At 34.8% G+C, this 25,899-nt stretch overlaps 3 protein-coding genes and 1 pseudogene across 4 annotated transcripts; 2 read left to right on the top strand and 2 right to left on the bottom strand.

The window, feature by feature from the left end:
- Nucleotides 1–579: 579 nt before the first annotated feature.
- Nucleotides 580–3,195, top strand: LOC145605559 (uncharacterized). 2 transcript variants are annotated; one of them, XR_014105097.1, is made up of 3 exons: nucleotides 580–2,010; nucleotides 2,629–2,833; nucleotides 2,973–3,195. XR_014105097.1 is itself a non-coding variant. In XM_081661628.1 (2 exons), the coding sequence occupies exon 1, from the start codon at nucleotides 711–713 to the stop codon at nucleotides 2,001–2,003; it is 1,293 nt and encodes a 430-aa protein (XP_081517754.1). In that variant the 5' UTR covers nucleotides 580–710; the 3' UTR covers nucleotides 2,004–2,010; nucleotides 2,629–3,195. The 2 variants fall into 2 exon arrangements, 1 of the variants encoding a protein (XP_081517754.1); XM_081661628.1 differs by having other exon boundaries at nucleotides 2,629–3,195.
- Nucleotides 3,196–6,923: 3,728 nt separating this feature from the next.
- Nucleotides 6,924–10,038, bottom strand: LOC145605871 (uncharacterized). Its single transcript, XM_081661935.1, has 2 exons — nucleotides 9,913–10,038; nucleotides 6,924–8,767 (listed from the first exon to the last, which is right to left on the bottom strand). The coding sequence occupies exons 1-2, from the start codon at nucleotides 9,979–9,981 to the stop codon at nucleotides 7,757–7,759; spliced, it is 1,080 nt and encodes a 359-aa protein (XP_081518061.1). The 5' UTR covers nucleotides 9,982–10,038; the 3' UTR covers nucleotides 6,924–7,756.
- A 1,436-nt stretch (nucleotides 10,039–11,474) lies between these two features.
- LOC145605004 (multisubstrate pseudouridine synthase 7-like) lies at nucleotides 11,475–23,760 on the top strand. The gene is made up of 21 exons (XM_081661008.1): nucleotides 11,475–11,716; nucleotides 11,812–11,890; nucleotides 11,990–12,187; nucleotides 12,838–13,052; nucleotides 13,405–13,477; nucleotides 13,898–13,954; nucleotides 14,960–15,039; nucleotides 15,127–15,189; nucleotides 15,269–15,356; nucleotides 15,536–15,638; nucleotides 15,747–15,850; nucleotides 17,638–17,711; nucleotides 18,949–19,013; nucleotides 19,128–19,297; nucleotides 19,891–19,958; nucleotides 20,044–20,104; nucleotides 22,136–22,173; nucleotides 22,264–22,332; nucleotides 22,600–22,879; nucleotides 23,061–23,158; nucleotides 23,371–23,760. Exons 1-20 carry the CDS (start codon nucleotides 11,475–11,477, stop codon nucleotides 23,094–23,096), a joined length of 2,163 nt encoding a protein of 720 aa, XP_081517134.1. The 3' UTR covers nucleotides 23,097–23,158; nucleotides 23,371–23,760.
- Nucleotides 23,761–24,450: 690 nt separating this feature from the next.
- LOC145603925 (mitochondrial import inner membrane translocase subunit TIM23-3 pseudogene) lies at nucleotides 24,451–25,017 on the bottom strand (annotated as a pseudogene).
- Between the last annotated feature and the right edge of the window lie 882 nt (nucleotides 25,018–25,899).

Raw genomic sequence — 25,899 nt, 5'->3', positions numbered from 1 at the left:
CCCATGATAAAGCCAGTGACAAATTAAAGAAGAAGATGATAAGTAAAGAAAAGAATGATCAAAGGAGAAGAGAGAGAGAGTATTTGTTACCTTTTAAATGAAGAAATGACCGACTATTTATAGGAAATTAACTGTCAAATGGTTGTATGCCATGCAGCTGGTTAGTTGTCACGTGTTGGTTGCTGCCAGCCACGTGGTCAGTAGTAAACGGGCATAACATATGCCGACATGAACGGTAAGTCGTTATGCTTAATTAGTTTTTAAGGGTTGACCTAACCCGGGTCCATATGACATGATATTGGCATCGATATCATCCCATACACATATTAAGTTACAAATCAATTGGATGTTAGTGAAGTGATGATTAGGACTACATTTGATAGGGAGAACTCGTGTTCGATGAAATAACAAATAAGTTTGCTTCAAATTAAAGAAAATGAACACAAGTTGAACCAAACCATTTCTTAACCTTAAACTTTGCTTAAGCCTAAGTTCAACTTCAATTGTACTTCCCTAATCCCTACAAATCTTCCACTCGACCCTCGTCCCCTTAATCTAACTTCAATTAGAATACACCCTAAGTCCTAACCCAATCATTTTTTTAAAAAAAAAACAACATAAAATCCCTTTAACTTGCACTCAATCATCCCCTCTTCTTCCCCCTTTCTCTCTCCTCCCCTCCTTTCTCCTTCCTCTGTATTCATTCTGCAATGAATTTCTTCAAATCTGTCTTCGCAGACGAAGACCCAGAACCCGATCCTCAATCCCCAACCTCAAACGAACAATCTCCACTCAAACAACAACCCGAATCCGAGCCCGAACCCGAACCCGAATCCGAAGATCAATCCACAGCACCACCCACATGGGGTTTCGTCGGTGGCTTAATCAAAACCTTCGCAACAAAATCCGAATCCGTAATCGAAACATACCGTCGTGATTTGCAGGAATTTAGCTCTGGTTTAAAGATAGAAACCCAGGTTTTCAAAGAGGTTGCAAGTTCATCTCTCGAAGTTGGTGCATCAAAAGCGCAAGAATCCCTTGAATCTGTTGGTCAAGCAATTGATAATATTGGATCTGTTGTTTGGAAATCTACTGCTCAGATTATTGTTCAAGGTAGTGATTCGGATCTTGAGAACCCGGATTCGAGCCCGCGATCGAATCCGGGTTTGAATTTGAATTTGAATCCAGTTGATGGGAGGAAGTATAGTAGGTTTGATGCGCAGTTGAGAGGGATTCAATGTGATGTGAATACGTATGTTGAGGAATTTGAGGATGTGGGTGAGTTTGAGAAGTGGAAATCGTCGTTTAATTTGGGGGAAAAGAGTGAAGAAATGGGGAATTTGATGAGGGATAATGGGGTTATGGAAGGGATTTATAAAAGGGTTGTTCCCAATTTGGTTGATCATGATTTGTTTTGGTTTAGGTATTATTTTAGGGTTTATAAATTGGAGCAAGCTGAGAGTGTTAGGGCTAAATTAGTCGAAAGAGCGAATGAGGATGAAGAATTGAGCTGGGATGTCGATGATGATGATGAAGAAGATGATGAATTGAAACAACATGATGTTGTTGATGATAATGGTGGTAATGCCAGGGAGGAGGAGGAGGAGGAGGAGGAGAAGGCGAAAGATGAAGGCGTTGTTGTTGAATCGAGTGAGGGAGTCCCGGAAGAGGCGAAACCGAGTGAGAATGAGGAGGAAGAGGTGAAGAAGAAGAATGTGGATGAGAAGACACCCTCAGAGGGGAGTAAGGATAGTGATATCACAGTGGTTTCGACACAACCGTCTCGAGGAGAGGAGGAAGAGGAGGAGGATCTTGGTTGGGATGAGATTGAGGATCTTGGTAGTGATGATGATGTTGGTGAGAAGAAAGGGAAGCAAACTGAGGGTGGGGGTGGGAGTCCGAGCAACCGGGAGGAATTGCGAAAACGGTTGAGTGTTGCTGAGGATGATGAAGATTTGAGTTGGGATATTGAAGATGATGATGAGCCTATTAAGAAAAGTTAGAGAAAGGGTATGTTATAGTGTTATACTTTGTGGTTACATGATCATTTGATTTTTAAGAATGCAATTGTTATTTGAAAGCTCTTATATGCTTATTGTCTATTGTCATGTAATTGCTTAGTTTCAAATGTATGCATTAGTTTAATTCTTTTGTGTGGTTTTAGTTCTTGAGTTCATTGTATAAAGTATAAGATTTGCTAAGAATGCTTTTTCATAAACGATTCGAAATTGAATATGAAGTACATTGCAAGAAGTAGTTGTATATTTGATTCAAAATGTTGGAATTAGAATGAGATAGTAAGGGTTGGATTTTTTTTTAGAAAATTGGGAGTTGCTGTCTTAGAGTACCACATTCATCATAATCAATTATTGATAAATAGAAGGGTTATGGTACGATCTGTATGACTACGAGTACTGGATTCGCTGTAGATTATAGCTTGGTCGTTCTCGTGATTATTGATAGTAGAAATCATATGCAAATCTGTGTAATCACCAAAATGCTACAACTGTATTTGGACATTGCTTTGGCTTTGTTGATTTACTACATGATGTAGTAGTGAATTTGATAGAATCTTAGCCAGACCTCATTGCTTTAGTTCATAGTTCTAACGGAATGTTTTTGAATCAGTGCAATGTACAACAGATTATATAGGGTGATAAATCTGATGATAGTTGAAGCACAAATAAGGGTTATAGCAGAAAGTGTACAGGGGATACGGAAGGTGCATCTTAAATCGTCATCATTGGCTCGGGTTGTGTTATTATTACTCAATGAATCATTTGGCAATATAAACCACTGCTGCTGAAGCCTACCAAATGCACTGCAACTTGCGGTTAGTCATATACCAGAAGTCTGTTTGGCTTGTTAATACTGGAATTTACCAGGGATTCACTGTAAATGCTGTTTTTGCTCGTTATTGCCAATGTATTGGTCTGCTTCCTTACATTTATCTTGTTATGCCTGTAAATCAGCGATAGATAAACTCATAAAAGAAACATGGTATGCTCTTCTAAGGACTAGCTAAAATGCTACGACTGCAGTGGAGAAGGGGAAGATAGATTACCTTTGTCTGTGCTGATCTACTTTAAGTAGTTATAGTATTTACTGTACTGAATCACTCTACACGACAATCTCATTGTTTTAGTCGCGGATTATTTCTTTATCAATTATCAATACAACTATAACTTCCCGTAACCTTTTATGAATCTTACCTATAATTAGATGTATAGCAGCTGATATAGGCTGATAAGGTTGCTGCGTTAAGCTAGGAAATATACTGAGACTGGTTCGTGCGAAGGGAAGAGAGAAAGAGGACTATGTTAAGGTAAGAGATGAAAAAGAGACTGTAAAGCATTGCTGAAGATCGATTGGTTATTTAATTTGCATGCTAATTGTTAGTACTGCACAGAAGCATTGTAAACGATGTTTTTTGTCTAAAACAATATCTACAATTGTGTTGGAGTGCCTTGGTCCTGTTGCATTCAACATGGATACTTGTATAATTAGGGGCTTAGGGCATAATCATTCGTCAAAATAAAAAGAGGTATTTTAGAATACCTCATTTTTTTTCTTTGTTCAATTCTTCTTTCCTTCTCCACCAACCCTTGAACCCTTGTTCAAATGCAACCAAGCAAATGATTTATGCCAATATGACACAAGGAGGGTTGGTGCCATCATGTGAAAATCATTTACTTTAGAGTATTGTCTTTGGCAACAAACACAAGTTTTGTAATTTGTACCAAGTAAGGCTTGGCCTATTAGGATTTGGTAAAGAGCTTTTTGAAGAATTTTTAGCTTATTGAGACCTATTAGAGGTTTTAACCATCTTAAAAAGCTAATTTGCGTGTTCAGCAAATCGGGTTTGTTTTTTTGTTCTCAAAAGCTTTTTAGTTATTATGTACACTAAGATTGCTATAATTATAGCAATTTGTCAAACTTTTTTTCACAATTAGCAGTTTATAACTAGGTAGTCAAATAGCTAATACAACTAATAAGTCAAACCAGTTAATACAACTAGTTATATTAATGAGCTACTAGTTAATTATTAAACGAACCTTAAAAGTCATGGGAACAAACCCCATTAGGGGATTTTTATGGGGGTGAGATTTCACTATATCCTTACGACTAACCTTCTTACTTTCGATGAGTTTGATTTGCAAAGTTTTGGACTGACTTGATTGTAAGGGGTGCCAGTTTAGTGGAATCCTTTTCCTTGTAATTTTTTTTAAAAAATAATGTTTTAGCATGACAATGTACCTTAACCTAACAATTATTTTATAGGAAGAATTTTTACGATATTTCAATCTTTACAATTTTATTGGTAAAATATTTGCATGTCAAAACCATAAACTTCAAGCCTATTGCATCGAAATAAAATAAACTTCAAGCCTAAAACGTCAAATTGGATTTACCTATGTAGGGGTGAGCAAACCGGGTACCCGGACAAAATTTTAGGACCCGCACTTGGAATTGGTTGGAACCGGGTCCTAAAATTTGGAACCGGAATTGGAATTAGTTTAACCGGGTCCTAAAATTTTGGAATTGGAATTGGAACCACCGAGTACCGGTTTCGGTTCCGGGTACCCATTTATGTATGTAATTTTTAAAATATAATACAAATTATAATTCTTATTTTAGTTAGTATCATTATTAGTGTTTAATACTTATATTTATATATGCATTAAGCTATTTGTATTCATGTTAGGTATTAATAATACTTTTTTTTTTATTTTACAAATTAGATACATTTAACATATTTTTATTATCTAAAATCTATTTAGTTTAGGATATATTGGGTAACCGGGTACCCAACCGGTTTCGGTTCCAAAAAGTTGAGAATTGGAATTGGAATTGGTTATAATTGGGTCCTTAATTTATTACCCGGAATTGGAACCACCGGGTCCAATCTCGGTTCCGGACCCGTCGATTCCTAACCAGTTCCGGTTCCAATTTGGGGTACCCGGAATTTTTGCTCGCACCTATACCTATGTGAGGTTTTGATTCAGCATGAACTTCTTTTAACATGTAAAATTAAATCCAATTAAAAATTTTATAAGGCTCAACAGAAACAGTATTAGTGTAAAATGAATCATTACGTTGAAACAACTTTCCCTTCTTTTGGATTAAAAAAGGAGGTATTTTAGAATACCTCTATATTTTTCTCACTTCTTCCTCCTCTTCTCCTCTATACCAACCCTTGATCCATTGACCTTGAGCATACCATTAGAATGTTTATGCCAACAAGACACAAGGAGGGTCAGTGTCGTTTATTGACAAAAATATTTAATTATCTTCTCAAATATTTTGAGTCTTGGACACAAAGGCACCAGTGCAAAGGAATCTTTCCATAATATCAAAATTAGATTATGGTTATGTACTCTAATCAAGTACTACGTGTTTTGACACATTATCTAGAAACAATTAAATAACGAGTAATAGACTATATATGACGAAGTCTTGTAACATAATACGCTTTCTAATAGACAATATTTTCCAGTGAGAAGTTTCTTAAAATGAGAAGAATGAGAAGGAAGTAATGTGCAAAAGTTTTTAATTAAATGTGCATATTTTTTTTTTCACTAAATGTGCAAAATTAATTTTCGAACTAATAAAAAATTTGAATTTTCTAGAAAAACGGGAAATATGCACATTATGTTCAAAATTTATGCACATTGAAATTCTGTCAAATTTTTTTTTTTGCACATTTAGTTAAAAAAATATGCATATTCAATTCAAAAATAATGCACATAAAATAATCCTTCTCAATCGAAAAATATGCATATAAATTTTTGATAATATGATTGATTGTTAGTCATGTAATTTAAAGGTCTTCCTCGGGGACTAATTCACTTTGCGTAGATTGATTGTACGCAAAAAGTTGGAACCAAAGAAAAAAGCCGAACACGTAATATTAGTCTTAAACGAGTGATTCAAATTACTACTCTCATTGCCCTTTATTATACTACTCACTTTCCCAAATTGCTTTAACGAAAGTTCTAAACCAACTCATTGTAAAATTTTCCTCTAGTGACAAATAATACACACAAATACACTATTGTGTTCGAAGAAAAATTGATTTAGTGCCAATCTTATCATAACAAATTAACAATGCTTGCTTAAAAATGTTTGGTCAACTTTTTAGGGAAACTAGTACGCTAATTGGGATAAACTAAAATAAACAACGTAACGCAATATCAAAAGACAGAGAGAGTATTTGAGATGCTCACCATTTCCATTTCGTGCCCTCATCCTGTGCATTAGGCAAGACGCTATATAAAACACTTTGTGTAGTATATACAAACCCAATCTCTTGCTCTAAATGTGCATATGATAAATTATTCGTCGACCACTGAGCAAATCTGAAAGCCGAAAGGAGACATGTCTGATGCCTTTGTAGTGCTCCTGATAATGGTGGGTGTAGGGATGGCAGTGGTATCCATCTACGCTGCTGTACGTTGTTGTAGAAGATCCAATAGTCTCACTTGCATTGCCAAGATCTAGCTCGGTTTTTTTTGCAGGCAGGATCACAGATTTTTTTTTTTTCATGAAGTATAGGGGCGTTTATTTGCAGGGTGAGTATATCATTTAATTTGTGGAACTATGTATGTTTCAAAACATGTATGAACGATTCGTTAAAACTTGTAAACACAAAGTAGAACAACAGCAGCAACAACAACAGCAGCAACAGCAACAGCAGCATAGAAGGCATAGAAGAGCTACATAGCAGAAAAAGCTGATTTGCTTATATTGGGTGCTAAAAGCACCTGATGCAAAATTCTGCAGCAAATATTAATGAAAATGGAAGCAAAAAAGAAACAATGTAAAATTTGTTGATACTGTGAAGCGTAATACCAACTTTTAATAGAATGAAACACAGGAAATCGAGCACAAACTTGTCCAACGAAATGCCCCTTACAACTCATTATATTAACAAAAAGAAGATAGTCACTACAAAACTACAACTACTCAATCTCATCAGTAAATTTGCTAAACATCAACTTTTTAACTAGAACACGAACCATGACGAAGCAAATTTAGACACCAACAACTTCTGTGGTCTTACCCTATGCCATGGTTCCCTCAGTTGGCATGTATATATCTACACCTGTTTGATTGCAAAGAAAATCACTGACAAGACTGGGATCAAGCTGGCTGGCTATGCTGTGGACTGCTTCACCAGGTTTCTTGGCCTTGACACTGAATGAAGATTCTACAGCATGTAGAGTCTGAAGCAAATAAAAGGTTAAAGGTTTAAGTTTGTTAAACTGATCAAATCCACTGAAGCCTGCTGTATTTCTGAGCTTGTTATTCTACATTTTCTACAGGCAAAGTAAGTTAAGCAGAAATGCTAAAGAGTGATACATGAATACATCGCTGTCCAAGTAAACAGCTTCCATAAACCCTTTTGAAATGTACATTGATAGCGCCCAAGTGCCTTCATTCCTATTGAAGAGAAAATTTTAGAATCTACAAAGACTTCTATAATCAGCTCTTCATTATCCAAATTGAAGGGTGAATAAAAGAGGAATTACGGAGAGCAGAGGAAAGCCTGTTTTTAAGCGATTATGACCCTCTCTGATTCATGTTTTTTCTCTCTCTGTAACCACAGAACTATTACAGCCTCAAGCCTTGAGTAATAAGAATAAATTAAAGGCTTGTTAGCAAACATACACTAACATAGAAAAGGTTACTAGGAAGAAAACTACAAGGTATACGCCATAATGGAAAAACCTGTAGCCTCCAGCGTACTTCTTGCTTATGCACCTGCTTCTGAAGATCTCATCTGTTGTTGCAACTCCTCATCAGCATTCCTGAAAAATTGATCCCAACCACTTCCAGCGTTCATATCTATATAATCATAAGGAACCGCAGTCTTTAATCCTGGACGTACTGTATGCTGGCTTCCCACTATTCTGAAATCAATGTCTTCCTCTAACTTTCCAGCTAGCTCCAACTCCTCCCAAGTAAACAGTAATGGCAATGTAAATGCACCCCATGGATTAAAATCAATCAACTTGACCTTATTATCTTTCGTAACATAAACATCAAACGTGTAATGTTCAGATTCAAATTTCCCTTCAACATTATCAATAAAAAATTCATGGATCAGATCTTTGAGCTCGACTTTCCTTTCCAGCACAGTAGGGTAATAAGCAGTGACTTCACGTTGAGAAATTCCAATAAGCTGCTGAGCATAGACATAGCAACGGAACTCCATCTCTGGTCTCAAAGAGGGGTACCATTTGCGCAGAGCAAGGTAAAAAAGTGGTGGTCTTGACAAAGTCTTGTCACTGCATGAATCATACGGATGGCACAAATCATGCACCACTGAATCAGACGATTTCAGTAAGAGAGCTATGTCACTAAACGATGTGCATCTGAGGGTTCCTGTAGAGCTAATCCAAGCAGCATCTTTTGGTGAACTCCAATTTAACTTGGGAAAGACAGCACCACCAAGGGATTCAATTGATTCTTTGATCTTTAATTCAAGTTCCGGAAAAGAAGGGGGAGATGGCGGTTGCTCTGATTCATCTTCAGATCCTTCTGACACTTGATAGTCCTCCTCATCTTCAGGTTTATGAATCCTATTGGGCAAGGCGTCCTCATTTGTAACGGAAGTGGGAAGCAAAAGGGGGCCAGAATCTTCACACAGATACTCAATAAAGGATTCTGGGAGCTCATGGACAACAGTCTTTATAGAGACAGATTTAAATTTCGGATACCATTCTTGTATCTGGCAACAGTTCACTTCTTCTAACTTCATTTTCTGAGACAAAAAAGATAGCACAAGTAAGAGCAGAGAATAAATTTAAATAAGGATAAAACAATCAGCACAAGAACTTGGCAATATAACAGAATTAAGAGTGTTGCACATAGTCATTAACGGTCTGTGTCAATATTAAAATTTAGTCTTTCCTGATAAGAAAATCTATTTGGGAGGGCAATTTTTTTTCTGATATAAATTGTACCTATATCCCATAATGAAGATCCTACTTTGTTAATCAACCATCCTATACTATACTCAATTTTTTGCAACGATTGCATTTTCATACACACTATTCTTTCTAATTGTTGTAAACTGCAATGATCATATAAACTAGAAAGATAAACATAAAGTACAATATCATTAAGAACCAACCAAAAAAACAAGACAAAATCCATCATAATATCTATTTAAACATCAATATGAGTTTGCCCAATTATAACTTTCAACAACCAAAACTTAGATCATAATTCCAATAAATGACATTTTACGCCATCATAAATTCATAACAAATGCAAGTCATTAAAAAAAAAAAAACCAAAAAAAAAAAGGAACACTCCAATCAGCAAGACATTTAGAAATTCTCTACAAAGCATAGAACCTCAAAACTCACCAAATAAACACAAAATGAATTCAATTTTGTAGGTGATTTTCGAATTAATTAAACAGTAGGTAGACAAATAAATCCTAGACTAATCATTTGCTATGGTTGAGGGAATTTTTATAAGTAATGAAACCCAATATTACTATTTTATCATGGTAACAACAAGGAACTCATCAAATACATAGCAAATATGTATCAAGAGTCATAAAGCTGGTGAATTTTAATTTTTTGGCTAGTTTGCAAACAAATTGATATTAATCCCAACTAGTTCTTAATAAAAGCATAATAATAAAAATAAATAAATTAAAAAAAAAAAAAACCATTGGATGAGTGTTCTGTTATTTAACCAGCAACAATCCAACAAGACCTATTATTTCATCAAAAGAAAAAATAAAAAATAAAAATACAAAAGGTTATTTGAACAATGCCCAGATGATTTGAGCAAAATTATGTACAATTTGATAATTTTAAGGGCAATAAAATCAAAATTCTGATCTTGATTATAGGAGCGATAACATAATTTGCAGTTAGAAAGAGAGAGTACCTTTGAAGCAACTATTCGATTACCTGAGCACCGGCAATGAGAATAATCTTCTTTGTGAATTGTTTTCATGTAACTCTTTTGATTTCAAATTCTAGGGTTTATATAAAATTTTTAATGGAGATAACCGCAAGTAGGGATGGCAATATTAAGTGGATATCCATGAACCCGCTCAACCCGCTATAAATAAATGGACGAAAACCCGAATTAAATGGATGAGAAGCGGGTGATGGATGAAGCGGGTGATGGGTCGGATCGGATGTGGATGATACTTTTTTCACCCGCTAACCATCCACCCACCCGTTTAACATATATTATATTTTTTAATCCAAGAATTTTAATAATAAAATATGAAATGTGCAAGAAAATTACTTTTTTTTTTGTTGCAAATTAATTTTTCAAACAATATATTGTTATTATTGCATTTTGTATTAATAAAATAAAAAAATTATTGTACAAATAACCGAAAATTAGAGTTTATGTGAGTTTTTTTTCCACTTTAATACTCATCTGTTAATCATCCGCTCCACCCGTTTCATCCGCGGATGATGGACGGACGGATATGGATGATGGGTGAAGCGGATGACGGATGGATGTGGATGGAGCGATTAGAGTAATGGATGGATGCGGGTGAAGCTCCACCCGATCTGAATCCGATCAATTGCCATCCCTAACCGCAAGTCCACAATCATTGTGGTTATGTCTATTTTAGGATTTTTTTTTTTTTTTTTTTTTTTTTTTTTTTTTATACCTATTAAACACATCAATTTCAATTTTGCTACCTATCAAAACTTTTATTTTATTTTACTATCTAACATGTGCCTTTTTTAACTTTTGCTACCAGTTAATGGAATCCGATCCGTTAAATATAATTTTTTTTTTTTAAAAAAATAATAGTAAATAAAAAAAAAACCAGCCGCCCCTGCCACCGCTTCCCTCCCCCTACCGGTGGCCGGCGCCCATAACTTCGGCCATCGCTGGCGCGAACCCACCCCCTCCCTTTCCCTCACCCCTACGCTGCCAATGAACCCCTTCCCTTTCCCTGTTCTAGCTGCCCCGACCCCCACCCCAAACCGAATCCGCCTCAACCTCGTTTCCCCCACCGAAATCGACCCCCCTTCCCTATCGTTTTCGGCCTTTCCCTAACACTCTGATCATGAACTAAAAGTCATTTTTATAAATATTACAACAAAATACCATATAACATAGTCATAGAGCATTAGTGACAGCTGCAATTACTCTTCTCAAGGGCTAGTCATTTAGGGTCTGTTCACTTCAACTTAATGTCAGTTGATTTTAATTCAGTTCAGCTCCTAATTTCCTTCTCTCATAAAATATTCATTTTAGTTCAGTTAAGCTCCAATCAATTTAGTTCAGTTCAGTTCAGTTCAATTCAGCTTCAATCAATTTAATTCAATTCAATTTCAATCAATTCAGTTCAATAAATGTGAACATACCTTAAACCCTAGTGATTAATAAAAGTAGATAAAAATGAATCTTACTCCGTAAAACGCACCGTATACAGTACATCAGAAAATTCACAATGACATAAACCCCCGTCTCTGATGCTACGAAACCGAACACTTAAATATCTGTGCAGTAAACTTGTTAAACCCTACTCATTTCTTCCACCGTCGACTACACCAATTACGACGGCGACAATGGCTTCCACCGCCGTCGATAATCTTCCCGCCGATTCTCAAGCCGCCATTAACAAAGCTCCATTGAAGAGTGTCGATGAACCTGATGTCGGAATCCTCTGCTACATCTCTCACCTCCCTGGTTTTCGCGGCATTCTCAAACAAAGGTATCATCGTCAAAAAATCATCGCTTAATGAGTTGATTCCGATGTTTTCTGGTTCAAGTTTTGTTGATTTTGCTTCAATTTGTTGATTTTTTTAGGTATTCGGATTTCATTGTGAATGAAGTTGATTTGGATGGAAATGTTGTGCATTTAACTTCATTGCATGTTTCTCCTGAGGTATTTACCTAATTAGTACTATTAGTTTAAATTGAGGTGTTCTTCAATTTTTGTATTAGTTTGTGATTGTGAAATTTGAGTTTTGTTTGATATTGTTAGTTGGCTGAAAACAAGGAAGAGATTGTAGCTGAAAAATCAGATAAAAGTTACACTGAAGAAATTGAGTCATTTAGGTTGTTAGTAGGTGACGCGGATGCTGATCGCCTGAAAGAATTGATTGAGAAGATTAATGCTGGAGTTGATCATGATATTTCTCCTTTAGTTCTTTCTCCGAGTTCGGATAAAGTGCACCGCACGGTAATGTCTTAATTCGTAATTCCGGTTACTTTTAGCATTAATCTTATGAATTTAGCTTGTATTTCGATTTTGTGAACAATCATGTGTGTGCTCTATGGCTTTGTATCGATTGGCTTGCTACTTTAGTTAAGTTTACTTGCTAAAATACATTGGGAATAATTATAGTGATATGGCCTTTATGGTCTGCATTTATCATCTAAATTTGCTTTGGATTTGTATAATTTGCTTTCAGCTCGTAATGGTTGTGAACTTGTGATGCTTTGGATTCGTATAATTTGCTTTCAGCTCGTAATGGTTATGAACTCGTGATACTTGGGATTTGTATATTTTGTTTTGAGCTCGTAATGGTTTTGAACTCGTGATGCTTTGGATTTGTATAATTTGCTTTCAGTTTGTCATATATATTTTTTTTTTATTGTTTTAATGTAACAAAGGGTAGCACTATTGTGCACCTTCTAACAGTCTGTAGTCCTTCTGAAAGGCTGGGGTTAAGCCTAGAAGGTGATTGGATGATATCATAGATGTTGATGTTGAACCTGTGAAATGGTTTGGGTAGTCAGCCAGTCAATCCTCCCTGTTTATTATTAACAAGTTCTCACTTAACCTTTTCTGAGCAAAAGTTTGTGTTTTGTATGTTTGAGATGAAACAGGCGGTGCACAACTTCTTCAAGGAAAAACTGAAATTTCTTGTCACAGACACAATAGATGGTCCTAAAGATTCATCGAAATGCATTCGAGTGAGACCTAATTCGTCGGGAAATCAAAATAATGGAAGAAATTTCCGGAAGCGTAAAGATAGGAATGAGAAGCCATTTGATAAAAGAGGTTCTCATGACTGGCCAGAGCATCTTGGCAAGTTCCTCAGGTAAGATTATTTGTGTGATGCTTCCTGTCCTGAGTACAGGTTAAAATTATTGTATATTTGTATCTGTAATGTAATGGAAACATAATGAATTAGATGCATATTGCATGATGCTAATCAAAGAGAGGACTAAGATGGGGAGTATATGACTAATTGGCTGTAATTTGCAAGAAAGGTTTGCTAATTCTATGCCAGTATTGTTCCTGCCTAACTCTCACATGTGACTCGATTTGAATAATGACATAATATCAATATCTTTTTGATAGGCATGTTTCAAGTTACTTCATGTTTCTACCTGATCTTGACTTATTTCTCCAGCGTATTTCTGAAATGCATTATTGATCTGTTCATGTAGGTTTCATCTTTACAAGGAGAACAAGGATACTCAAGAGGTCTTGAGGTTGATTGGCAAGATGCTTGGTGTCCAGGTTACCATTCCCATTTTTCTCTGTTTGTATGTTGCAGATAATTTGATTGGGTTCCATTGGCTTCATTGACAATGAAATGGCATGCAACATACTGAGAAATTGACTTGACATTTCTCACTAGGCAACTTTGGCAATTGCAATACAAGAGTTATTTAAACTCGATACCTTTTGGCATTTTTTGGGTTCATGATTTATTGATCGAAACAATATACAAGAAGTGGCCAACAAGTATCAAATTAAAATGATTTGATTTAAAGGTTGCAAATTACATTTTTTTTTTGAAATGTTGTAATTGGCAAAATTGCTTGTAGAAAGGCTGTTGTGACAAATTCTCCTAATTTTAAACTGCATTTCTTTATATTTCAGACATTATTGACTGTCGATTCTTTACTAAAAGTTTGTTAGCTTTCTGTTTTGCAGCCTAAATCATTTGGATTTTCAGGTACCAAGGATAAACGTTCTGTGTCCACTCAACAGGTATATTTCTCTTTACAGCTGAGCTTGATGTTGTTACTCATTTTATCTTCTTTTTTGTCCATTTACTGATATTTAATGTTCCGTCGATGCATTTCTCCAATTTAATTTATTTATTTATATATTTAATGGAAGTTATAAATCTTGTAAAATAGCTTGTGGTTATATGTAAACCTGCTGTTCATGTGACCTTTAAATCCCAAGGCCTAGAGGTTTTTATTGAAGCATAAATGTACTGGATTTCATTGAAACATAAATGTACCCAGTTTTCTAGATCTTTTATCGCTTCATTCTTCACATTTTGTAGCAGTTGACTCCCAGATTTCCAATTGCTTTTAGGCCATTCTGGTTTCTTCTAACAACTAAAGTCTTTTTTTTTTTTTTTCATGAACTTGTTCATCTGCTTTATGTTAAGAAACAACATGAGTGAAACTCTGAATTTGTGAAAATATTAAGAGGGAAATTTTGTAGTTCATGGTTCTTCCTTTATTATTATTTTTTCTAATTTTTTTTTTATAATATTATGATGTTGTTCATGCTTTTGAAGTAGCAGTTTAAAGTGAAATCCTGTCGAGGGGAGAATTCTTGTTTGTGTCTGCATTTTTTTTTTTTTAAAAAAAAAAAAAAATTACTATTATCTCTCCTTGACCCTTCTTGTAACCTTTCTTTTCAAGAGTCATATTGTCAAAGCATCTCCTTTCCTTTTTAATATGTAGTTATCGGGTCCAATTTTATAGTCCATAAGTTCATGCGGTATCCTATGGCAAACTACACCTATATATGTTCTGATCACTAAGCTTGGGCTCATGTGTGTATTTTGGTCCTTGTACATGTTCTTTTGCCTAATTTACTCCTTATTGAAAAAATCTGCCTACGTTTTTACATATCTAGAAATTAGCTGTTGGGAAAATGTCTTATTGCTGATCACCTTGTTGGACTTTTTGTTGGTTAAGTTGAAACAATACACATTTTGTAAAGCAATGTATTTACTTTCGTCTATCTTCACAGGTAACTATGTTCAAGCAGCGGGCTAGTAAATTGGCTTCTCTCAATGCGAAGTTGATTGGTATAAAACTTGGTGACTTCTGGTATGGTGAAAATATGGGGTTGTGAACGTATTTTGCCTTCTTGAATCTGCTTATATGTCGTGATGATACTTCTTTCTGACTTTCTAGCTATGTTAAAGAAGGGCTTCAGCTTGGGCAGCTTTTTGGCAATAGATTTACAATAACGTTGAGGTAAGATGTCATTGATGAAGTATGGATTCCTGTCCTTTATCATCTAGTATGAGGTGTAAGAGCTTTCTTATCTTCTCAGAGGTGTTACTGCTGATTCTGAAGACACTATCAAAGCATCTGCGGATGCCTTAGGAAAGCATGGATTCATTAACTATTTTGGTTTACAGGTATTTCTGCTGCTTTTCTGTGCTTCTGCATTATTTCTCACGAAAGTCAGGCCGCTAAGCTGAAGCCTTTGACACCGTTATTTTAAAAATTCCTCATCTCACATTTGGCCCCCAATGAAATTTTTTACACTATTTGATATGAAAACTAAATGGAGCAATGTTGGCATGAATAAATACAGAGGTTTGGAAGTGGCTCAATGCCAACTCATCTTATTGGAGCCGCTTTACTTCGTGGAGAATGGAAAGCTGCAATTGATATGATTCTTGATCCTAGGGAGGGAGATATCCTTGCATATAATTTTTTATATTTGACTGGACCCATCTTGCGAACTTTTTTTCATTTACAGTACATAGTGAAATAACCTGAGTCTTCCTTGACTGAGATTTTACAAAGGGAAGCTGTGAGAAAGATTCGGGAACAATACAAGGAAAGCAACAATGTTGATGGAGCTCTGAGGCGATTGCCACATCATATGGTTGCTGAGAGGTCTATTGTAAGTCCATGCATTTCTAGAGGAGGTTACACTTTTGCATTACAGCCGTTGAAGGCTTTTTAATAACAGATTACGCTGGGTGTTATGGATATTTAAGTATTATTATGTGTTTAAAAACAATATAATTTTATATTATATTTATTAATTGAGGAGGATAGGAACATTATCATTAATAAACTGCCATACAACATCTACAAATTAGTATCCCTTGGTAAATGATAATTAAATATATTTGAATTTGAAATATATCATCCGATCTTCTAGTATCTGTAGAATGTTCTCTTTAAAATTACTCCTTTAATATGGTTATGTTTCGATAATAAAAAAATTTAATTACTTAACATCTCTGTTACCTGATGTTCAAGATCTTTAACTAATACTAATCTTCCCTTGTAGAAATCAGATTTATAAAGTTGTAAGCTAAAAAGTAAAATAATGCTCTTAGAAGAGAGGAGACAAACTCATCTTAATGATGGGAAAAAGATTTCTTTGCAGAATGAGGTAAGAGCTATTAAAAATAGCCTGTAAACTAACATTTCTAAAGATTTATCGCACAAGAATGACAAATCTGGGCATTGCATATGATGGAAGCTCTTACATAATTCTCAAATGGAGGCTAGGGTTGAAGATACAGTGTGATTGTAATATCTTGTTAGTAAACTGTAGTTTTTGCCTTTTTGCTAATAATATGTTTGCTCTGGTGCCAAGTATATAGACTACCTTTACAACTGCTAATAATAACCCTTGATTTTGTACTGGAAGTTTATTTTTCCTGATAAGGCAATTTCTGCTCATTAGTGCTAAACGTTTGTTTCTTTGTCCCTTGTGAGTTTGTGACTTAACCTTGAAGCAGCATTCCTACTGTACCCATTTTTGTATAACCTGTTGTCTGTATGGTTTGTTGTAATGATCATAGAATAATCAGTTATTCAGTTTAGAGTTTTAGACATAACTGAGAATGCTCTCGTGATTATGCCCTTTTCTGTGGAATTATGATCCCATTTTTGGTTGATTGTAACCCTGTCAAAAAGGTTGGTTAGACAGGTTTGAGATCAGGTTTAGTTTGATTTTGGGTAAAATGTGCGAAATCTTTTGCTTGTGCCTTATTGAGCTTTCATTTTTTTCTTAATGCCAAAAAACAAGATTTTGGAAATCAGAAACAGTTATTTCCAGTTTTCAACATCGATACGATTAATATAAATATTGCTTATTTTATGCTTTTTATACAACAACCTGCATTAGATAACTTTTCAAAATCTTAAGACCAGAATCTAAAAATCGAAAAGGATCTTAATTTTCAGGTTAAATTTGGGTCAGGTGAAAAATCATCTTGCTTACCAGTTGTTAGGGGATCGATTAATCCTTTTTGGGTGATAATACTCTGCTATAAGGCTACAATTTTCACTTTTCAGGCTTGTTTCCAGTTCATACTACCTCCGTTTCTTTTTAGTTGACATGTATTCCTTTTTAGGAAGTTTCTTTTTAGTTGACACGTTTCCTTTTTGGGTAAATTTTTGACCTTGCATTTACAAGCTACCCCACTTGCTTTTTCATTCTCTATTACTCTCTCTCCTCTCCTTAATATATGTGCCTGAATCAAACGTGTCAACTGAATAGAAACGGAGGAAGTATTTGTTTTTGCCTACTGTAATTAGCTCTGCTGATCCCATATATATTGGATGATGGACCACTGCTCATTTCTCTTTCATTAATGCTTTCTGTTGCTGCAGCCTACTATTTGAAATTTTATCACCCGTTCATTTGATTCCCACTTCCTAACTTTACAGCTGTTGTGTCTAAAGAAGTCCCCTGGGAATTACCAGCAGGCACTAAAGGCTATTCCTAGAACAATGAGAATGATGTAAGTGGTTTTGCTGGCTTTCCAACTTTTACTTGTTCACTGTGAGCCTGTGTCTGTATTCTTGGAAGAATTGAAGCAGCTTATTTTATATGTGCAGGCTTGTTAAGTATTTCTATATTTGCCTACATATAATATAAGTATATAACTATGGGATGGACAATTTGGAGAATAAAGGATACACCTTATTAGTAAACATGTACTTTTGCAGTGTTTTGAACATTAAGCAGCTAGCAGATTAGTAACTGGTACATCAACAATATGCCATTCCCTTAAAGATATGCCTGCCTAGGGAAGGTTTAACAGGGTGGATGTATGCAGCATTACTCTACAATGACAAAGAGATCTGAATATGAACCTACATTGAAAAATAACATTGCATAACTTTGGTTGTTGTGATTAGTAAGACTGGATAGTTGAAATGAACATGGGACGTAGTGTGAGAACTTTGTACGCTAATTAAATTTGTGAACCTACTCTACAGGTGTACCACATTCCAATAGCACAGTTCCAGCCTTCCAGGTTTTGAAAAAGGGGGAGGGCGGATAGATATTGTCGGTTGTGATATTTGCTTCCGAGAGGATTACCTTTAGCTCTTAGTCTGGTTCTCTGGAATATCCTAATGAACTACTTGATTCTGTGTTTTTATTTTTTTTGTGCCATTGATTACTTTACCCCAGCTGGGACTTTTCATTCTGTCCAAACCATCTTTCAATAGACCTGGTTCTGGAATATAAGCATAAAATCGTATGTATCTTAGCTGTTTTCTGTATAGATGGTGATTGATCAAAAATTGGTTTACGGCGTCTCTTGTTGGTTTGCTATAGCTGCTATACTGATGCTTCTAGTATTAACTTTGTTTCCTGAGCTATGGTACTTCTGTTTTCTATTAGTAATGCCATCAAACTTCGAGCTAGAACTTACTGCTTTCCTTATTTAATTTTATAAATCCTTCCTCTTTGGGTTCTGTTGGGGCGGGGGGGGGGGGGTGATTGGAGTGCAATTGCACGATTTCCTCCTGACTATTTTCATGGTATGAAGATATTCTTTAGTTTATGTAGTTTATGTATGCTGGAAGTTGAATACTTTAGAAATTTCGAGCAGTATAGAGCTGATGGTCACCTAACTGCTTAAATCTCCTTGGGTAGTAGCATGAGGGAAGTCATTAAGCTTGCATTTATGCCTAATACTCTGTGTAGTGGACTAAGGTTGTGACATGCTCTATTAATGCTCTGTTCAGGTATGTACACAGCTACCAAAGCTACTTATGGAATCATGCAGCAAGTGTTAGATTACAGAAGTATGGTATGTAACTTGAAACCTTCGTATGTAATCTTTGGAGAAATTTTGTTGTTATTTCCTAATTGTTTTCCTGATTTTCTGTTCATAACACTACTTATCTGCTTAATTATCTGGCAGGAGCTGACAGTGTTGTTGTTGGAGATCTTGTTTATTGCAAAGAAGATTCCAGTGAGATTATTACTGCCCCTAACGGATGTGAGGAGGATATTATTGATGAGGTAGACAATATTAGCAACCTAGAGGAGATTGAAGTTGATGTCCCTGATGAAAAGATTTTTTCAGTCAAAGTAAGATGCTTACAAAATTTTCCTACTCGTTATTCTTGTGTATTTGGCTATATTGTTATTGGCATCTTACACTATAGTGATGCTTTTATCTGTGTGAAGGACAAACTGATGCTTTTGCTAGGATAATCAAAACAATTTTGTTGGTTTTTTTGTGATGGTAAAATTTGTTAAAATTTTAATCCTTACCTATCTAATCCAAGTTCACAGGTTGTATCATATATTTGAAATGATTTGATTATATTTGGTCCAATTAGGGAGGAAACTAATACATGGATGGAAGTCTAATGTAGATTACAGTATTCAAGTGAAAGTAAATGGGAAGGTAATCAGAGAAAAGAAATCAGAGATTGATGATGAAGGCTAATAGCTTAATGAAAATTTCCAGATGTATAAGCAATATAAGTTTATGATGTATATGCTCTGTGGCTTATCCTGGCACAACATTACTGAAGTCCTGAAACTTAAGTCCTTGTTTGTACAGATACTTTGTTGCTTAGATACATTCTAGCATTTGTACATTGCTTATTTGCACTTCACCATGACAGTGCTAGTTTATTGATTTGGCACTTGATTCTAATAATACTGCTGACCAGGCTGTAGATGAGGAAGATTTGCTCAAACAAAAGTATACAATCGATGATGTTGTCCTTCCATTGCCCGGGTGAGTTATACTATTGGTGCTGGTTAATTGCATTGTATGGTGCTAGATTATGATATGTTCTTTGTTAACACAAATATTGTGACAGTTCAAGGGTAATGTATCCAGCAAATGATGTTGCTGATGTCTATCATGACCTGGCTAAGAAGGTACTTCTACTCAATTGAATATCTGTACCATGGTGTTAACATGGATATGATTGTTAAAAATGAAATTTATATGGTGACTGAGAGTGATTTGGGGATTGAGGAAAATATGGTGTTGGATAGGGCAGTGTAGTGGGAGAAAATCTGCGTCAACATGTCATGATTATATATACCTTTGTTTATATTCTATCGTGGTATTTACTTTTATTATTATATTCGATATCGGATTTTATGAACTGTATTGATTTCCTTTGCTAAAGGTTTCTCAAACTTTTATGTATTATACTCGCACGTTTTACCACTCCTTTAGAACTTTCTTGAATTTTATCTCGGTTCTCGTTTAAAACTCTCTTAGGGGGTGTTTGGTTCACGAAATATAGGTATGAGGTATGGGTTTAGAATGACTAAAACCCATACCATATGTTTGGTTGACAAAAATATGAATTTCAAACCCATACCTCAAACCCATGAGGTATGGGGTTTAGAAACCTTGGGGGGGGAGGTGGGTTTGGCTCATTCCATTCCTTAGGTATCAAATAAAAGGAGAGAATAGTGAGATATTCCATTCCAGAATTACACCAAACACATGGTATTAAGTATCAAGTTCCAACCCGATACCACCTTAACCCCATTCCTGATTCCAACCCCATACCACTTTGTGAACCAAACGCCCCCTTAATTTTTACTTTAATGCTCTTTCTTTTTCTCACTTTACACACCTTTTTCCAAGCTCTTTCAACTGATTATCTTGTTATGTCCCCTTTTTCTATATTTGATGGTTCCTTACGACGATTCATGTTAGCCAACCCAAAACATTTTGGGACTAAGGCTTAGTTTAAAATGAGAAAGATCAAATAATTTCATATTTGCTAGTTTTGACTTGACTTTTCTATTACTAAATTAATATTACTTTCAAAAAAAAAAAAAAAAAAAAAAAAATCATGAGACAGACAAAAGCATGTCAAATTTGCCACTTGTATCAAATGAGACCTTGCTAATATATAGTAATCTGTTCTGTTATCTTGGCACTTTCTCAATGTTAAACTGAAAGGTCTTGTCTGAGACTGAGGGAGGGATGCCAGTTTACCAGGGTTATGTCTGGCAAGATTTCCCAATTATTTTGATGTAAATATACACTTATTCAAACAATGAAAGGAGCTGGTCACTCATAAAATGGCAAGCCTTGTCCAGAGTGGGTTATAATGCCTGAGGAAGTTATTGTTTGATGACTCTATGTAATTTCTATCTACTGGCCATAATTTGGGTTGGATAGATTAATTATTTTCCTGTCTTCAGCTTGCTTTTGTTAGTGTGATAAGCAGTGTCATATGCTGCTCAAGTTAAAATATCCCAAGTAAAATTCTGGGGGTTTTGAAGTTTAAAGTCTTGAAACAATGGCCTGTTTCTGCTTTTGTCCTGACACTGGAAAATTCTTCCATGACTTCCATCTAGGCTAGTAATAATTTATTTAATTTTTTTTAAAAAAATTTGTTTATCTTGGGTTAAGTGCTATTTCTCCACTTAGAAAAAAGAAACAAAGGATAACTCCATCTCTTTCAAAACTTTACGAGGAAAGACTTTAACCAATTGTAATCATCTGACCTTGTAAGTACTAAGATAACCTTTCAGTAGCCTTCCAGGGTTCTCATTACCAACCTGACTACCATCCCTGCAATGAAGCAACAAATTGGCATCTTTATTCATTTGTGCTTGTGACTATTGAACAGCAAAAGGCAAAATGTAATCTATGATCCAGTTTCTGGAAATGAGTGAGTGAAGAAAGTCAATAGGACTCGTAATTTGCTTGTGGAGAGAAAGAGAGAGGGGGGAATCTTCTTGGTGGTTCTCACTTTCTGGCTGGATCAGTTTTTGAAAGCTTTGGTCATTTGGTAACTAAACTAGGCAGATGTCCTTTCATGCTGGCTTTTAGGTGTTTACTTTGGCTTTCTGTAGTTTTGAGTTTTTTGACAGTCATTGGACATAATCCTGTCCTTTCCTCCCTTTATATTTATGTCATTTTTGGGTGTTTGTCAGGATAATATCAGCTTGACGGAGAGTGTACACAATGTCAAGTATGTTATTCAGCTATCATAAATAATTCTTTCTACTTGTGCCACACATTCAATATGGCATGCATCTAATGACCTTATTCTTCTTTTCAGAGAATTCTCAATAACAAGTATGACTGGAGCTTATAGACGTGTTTTCCAGAAACCAATTGATTTTGAGTGGTACTCCTTTATTCATGTTTATTTATTATTATTATTATTATTATTATTATTATTATTATTTTTTTTTTTTTTTTTTTTTTTTTTTTTTTTTTTTTTTTTTTTTTTTACTTCACTTCTATCTTATTATTATTATTATTATTATTATTATTATTATTATTATTATTATTATTATTATTATGATTATTCATCATCATCATCATCATGTCAAGTTGGTTGCAGAAATGATATCTGTATGAAGATTTCACAATTCACATTGTCATTTTTCAGGGAAGTACTCAAGTATACAGATGCTAGTACACCTTTGGCAGATACAGATTTGGACATTCTTGCCAAGACTGAACCTGAATTTAAGTATCAAAAGGTGGATAAAACCAATGGAAGCAATTCCTGTAATGCACCAGAAAAATGTAAAGACGGAACTCCTGATGACACTGAGTCAGATGGTCCAAATCAGGCCACACAGACAGCTCTCAAGCTCAGTTTTACTCTCCCATCATCTTGCTACGCAACAATGGCCATAAGGGAGCTCCTCAAAACATCAACATCTGTACGTAGTTCAATCTTTGTGTTGTCATTCTGAAGGATTCTCCTTTATTACTTGCTCATTTATTGCTACTCTGTTGGGCTGTGTTGGCATACGGAGGTCAATGAATTTCTTAGTAGAGATTTTGTCTATCCCTATAAGTAGATTGCTGGCATCTTACTTGACTACAATCATTCAACTACAGGTTGCATTTCATAAAACATTGAATGATCAAGTGTAGCTGCATGAAGCAACACATTATATCTGATGCAATTATACGAGGTGAAATATGGGCAGAGGCAGGTATATTTTCTTGATTGCTGCCGTGTTCTATGCTGATTTTATGATGTTATTAAATAAAAATGTTCTGGAATTACTTTCCAAGGCACAATCTATAGTTGATTTTGATGAATTCCACGCACCATTGAACAATAGCGGTATACTAGTTTCAAATTTGCTTATGTTATTACATTTGTTGTAATGTAATCGTAGCATGTATATCTTGATTTTTACAGAGAGCTGGACTGTCAGGCTGTCAGCTGAGATATGAATGTTTCTTCAGTCTTCATTGCCCCGAGACTAAATACTTTCCAAAAGGATGGTTACAGGTGTATAACGAAATAGGGCGTGGTGTAGGACAATAGGACATCCCAAGGATTCATAAGAAGACACCAGAATACCAGACATGCCATGGGAATGAATCATACATGTCCTCCTACCCCATGTAATAACAATATTACTGGGAAGTTTATGTAATTTGTATAACATGTTCAGGCATAGAATCAAGTTCATTTTTCTATGTAGTTTATGATCTTATGCTCAACTATGTATGCTAACTATAATGTTACGACTGATGAAAAAAAAAAAAAAGTTTTTTACCATTCATGTCAATATTGGCAATTTTTTTTTTTTTTTTTTTTTTCCTTGTATCATAAAATATGTAGTATTTCCTGATTTTAAAGCATGTGTTGTGGTTTCTTTGCATAAAAATACAAGCAATTCATTACTTTTATTTGAGAAATATGTTCAATACAGATTTAGAATATACATAATGATACAGAGTAATAAATACTGTATAACGCAGGCTTCTCACATTTGTGGTGTGCAATTTCACGGAATATGGGCAGTGGTTATGGTCGACTTGATAGGAAAAGAGTTATACGAAATAAAACAGTCCTTAGACTTGGCCAATTTGGTACAGGTTCAAATTGTGTGTTTTTTTTTTTTCAACTTGAATATGTATAGTTGTGAAATTTGTTGATTTATGCACGCCAAAATTGTGATCATACACAACAATAATCAATAAAACGCAAAGCATTTCGATTCTACATTGTTTAATCACAGAATTGCTACCGAAATAACAAACAAACAACACATTACGTGACAAATCAGAAAATTTAGGTCAAATTCGTGATTACAATCATATAATTTGTACGAAGGAATTCCTCATAAAAATTGTAAAACAACAAATTAATTGATCAATTCAAGTTAATAAATCTGATAAAAGACCAGTATATAACATTATCTTCTTGGTTAAAAAAATACTATCTAAATATTAGCAATGTCATCAAATAAAAAAAGACTAATCCCAAATTTCAGATGGGCAGATTAGGCACTAATCTTTTCAACAATGGCTTTCCATAAACAAAAGCACCAACAGCAATACCACCAGCAACACCACCGATCACGCCAGACCGAAAACCCGATACGACACGATAAACCGCTCCGGTACCCACACCCGCCAACACACTAGCATGAGCATCATCAACATCAAAATAATGAATAATAGTGGATTCCATTCCAGCATACAACAAACCCAAAACTCCAGTAGCATTACCAAAACTTCTACCCTTCAAACCACCCATGTTGAGCACACGGTTGGTTCGGATTTTGAGGGACTCTCCGTACTGAGCTGCGGAGAGTCCCTCAAAAGAACCCTTAACGGAGCCGACTACGGCACCGGTAAGGTAGGAAGCACCAGTGTAGAATGTGAGGTTTTCGAAAGCGTTACGACGAGTTCGTAACGCTTGTTCTTCGAAGAGGTGTTCGGGGGCGGTAGGAAGATTGTAGAGCTTAAGGTAAGGGGAATTTGGAGTAAGGTCTTGGTATGGAGAGTATTTTTTGTACTTTGGGGTTGAGTTTTGGGAGAAATCGTCGTCCATTGTTGTCTTGTTGATCACTTTTTTGGGAGGGTTTTAGAGAGGTTTTAGGGTGATGTGTGTGTGATGTTGAAAACTTGAAAAGGGTTTTTGAGTATGTGGGGTTTGGAACTTTATGGGGATTTTGCGATGACTTCTTTCCCAAGTCGATTCTAATTAGGATTTTTTTTTATTTATTTATTTTTATTATTATTATTATTTAAAAGAAAGTAAAAATTAAGTAGGAAATTGTGGATGATTTTTTTTTTGCCCGAAAAAATATGGATGATTTTTAGAGGATTAAAAGGAAGACTATTTAATGGCTATTGTAGTCATTATAATTGATTTCGATTTCAAGTTTTTATTATTAAGAAGGAATTAATCCTATCCATTATTCGTTTAATTAACTAGATATATTATTTTAAAAAATTACTTCAAACAAAAATTAATTTTATAAATGTAAAGTGTGGTTTATTTTTTTTTATGAACTTTTTTTTTTTTTTACATAATTGAATTACTTTTAATGATTAATACATATTTTTACTAACAGCCTGTTCACTTCTCTTTACAAAAATATTCAATAAAAATAGTTTCAATTCAATTATATTAAGTTTAGTTCAAAAAAATCAATACTTTCAAAGAAGAAATATTATAGAGAATAAGTAAAAAATAAATGCAGTTCACTAAAATTAATTTAAGTTTATCAAATATAATTTCAATTCAGTTTAAATAATTTCAGTTTAGCAAAAAATACAGTGAAGTGAACAGGGCCTGCTGTCCTGATGATTTTTATTATATTTAATTACTAATCTTTAATCATTAAAAATTACTCCTTATTTTACTGAACCAAGCTTTTTTTTTTCAACAAAAATTATATTTTCAAAACTGAAATTATTACATAGTAAC

This window comes from Chenopodium album, chromosome 22 (assembly GCF_948465745.1).
Source record: "Chenopodium album chromosome 22, dcCheAlbu1.1, whole genome shotgun sequence".
Classification (NCBI taxonomy): Eukaryota; Viridiplantae; Streptophyta; class Magnoliopsida; order Caryophyllales; family Amaranthaceae; genus Chenopodium; species Chenopodium album.
This window is presented reverse-complemented; position numbering and strand designations above follow the sequence as displayed.

Coding starts and splice junctions, on each gene's coding strand:
- LOC145605004 (XM_081661008.1), top strand. CDS start 11,475: ATGCTACGAAACCGAACACTTAAATATCTGTGCAGTAAACTTGTTAAA. Junction 13,053..13,404: donor CATCTTGGCAAGTTCCTCAG/GTAAGATTATTT, acceptor CTGTTCATGTAG/GTTTCATCTTTACAAGGAGA. Junction 15,851..17,637: donor TGGTTGCTGAGAGGTCTATT/GTAAGTCCATGC, acceptor CTAACTTTACAG/CTGTTGTGTCTAAAGAAGTC.
- LOC145605871 (XM_081661935.1), bottom strand. CDS start 9,981: ATGAAAACAATTCACAAAGAAGATTATTCTCATTGCCGGTGCTCAGGT. Junction 8,768..9,912: donor ATCGAATAGTTGCTTCAAAG/GTACTCTCTCTT, acceptor TTTTTGTCTCAG/AAAATGAAGTTAGAAGAAGT.
- LOC145605559 (XM_081661628.1), top strand. CDS start 711: ATGAATTTCTTCAAATCTGTCTTCGCAGACGAAGACCCAGAACCCGAT.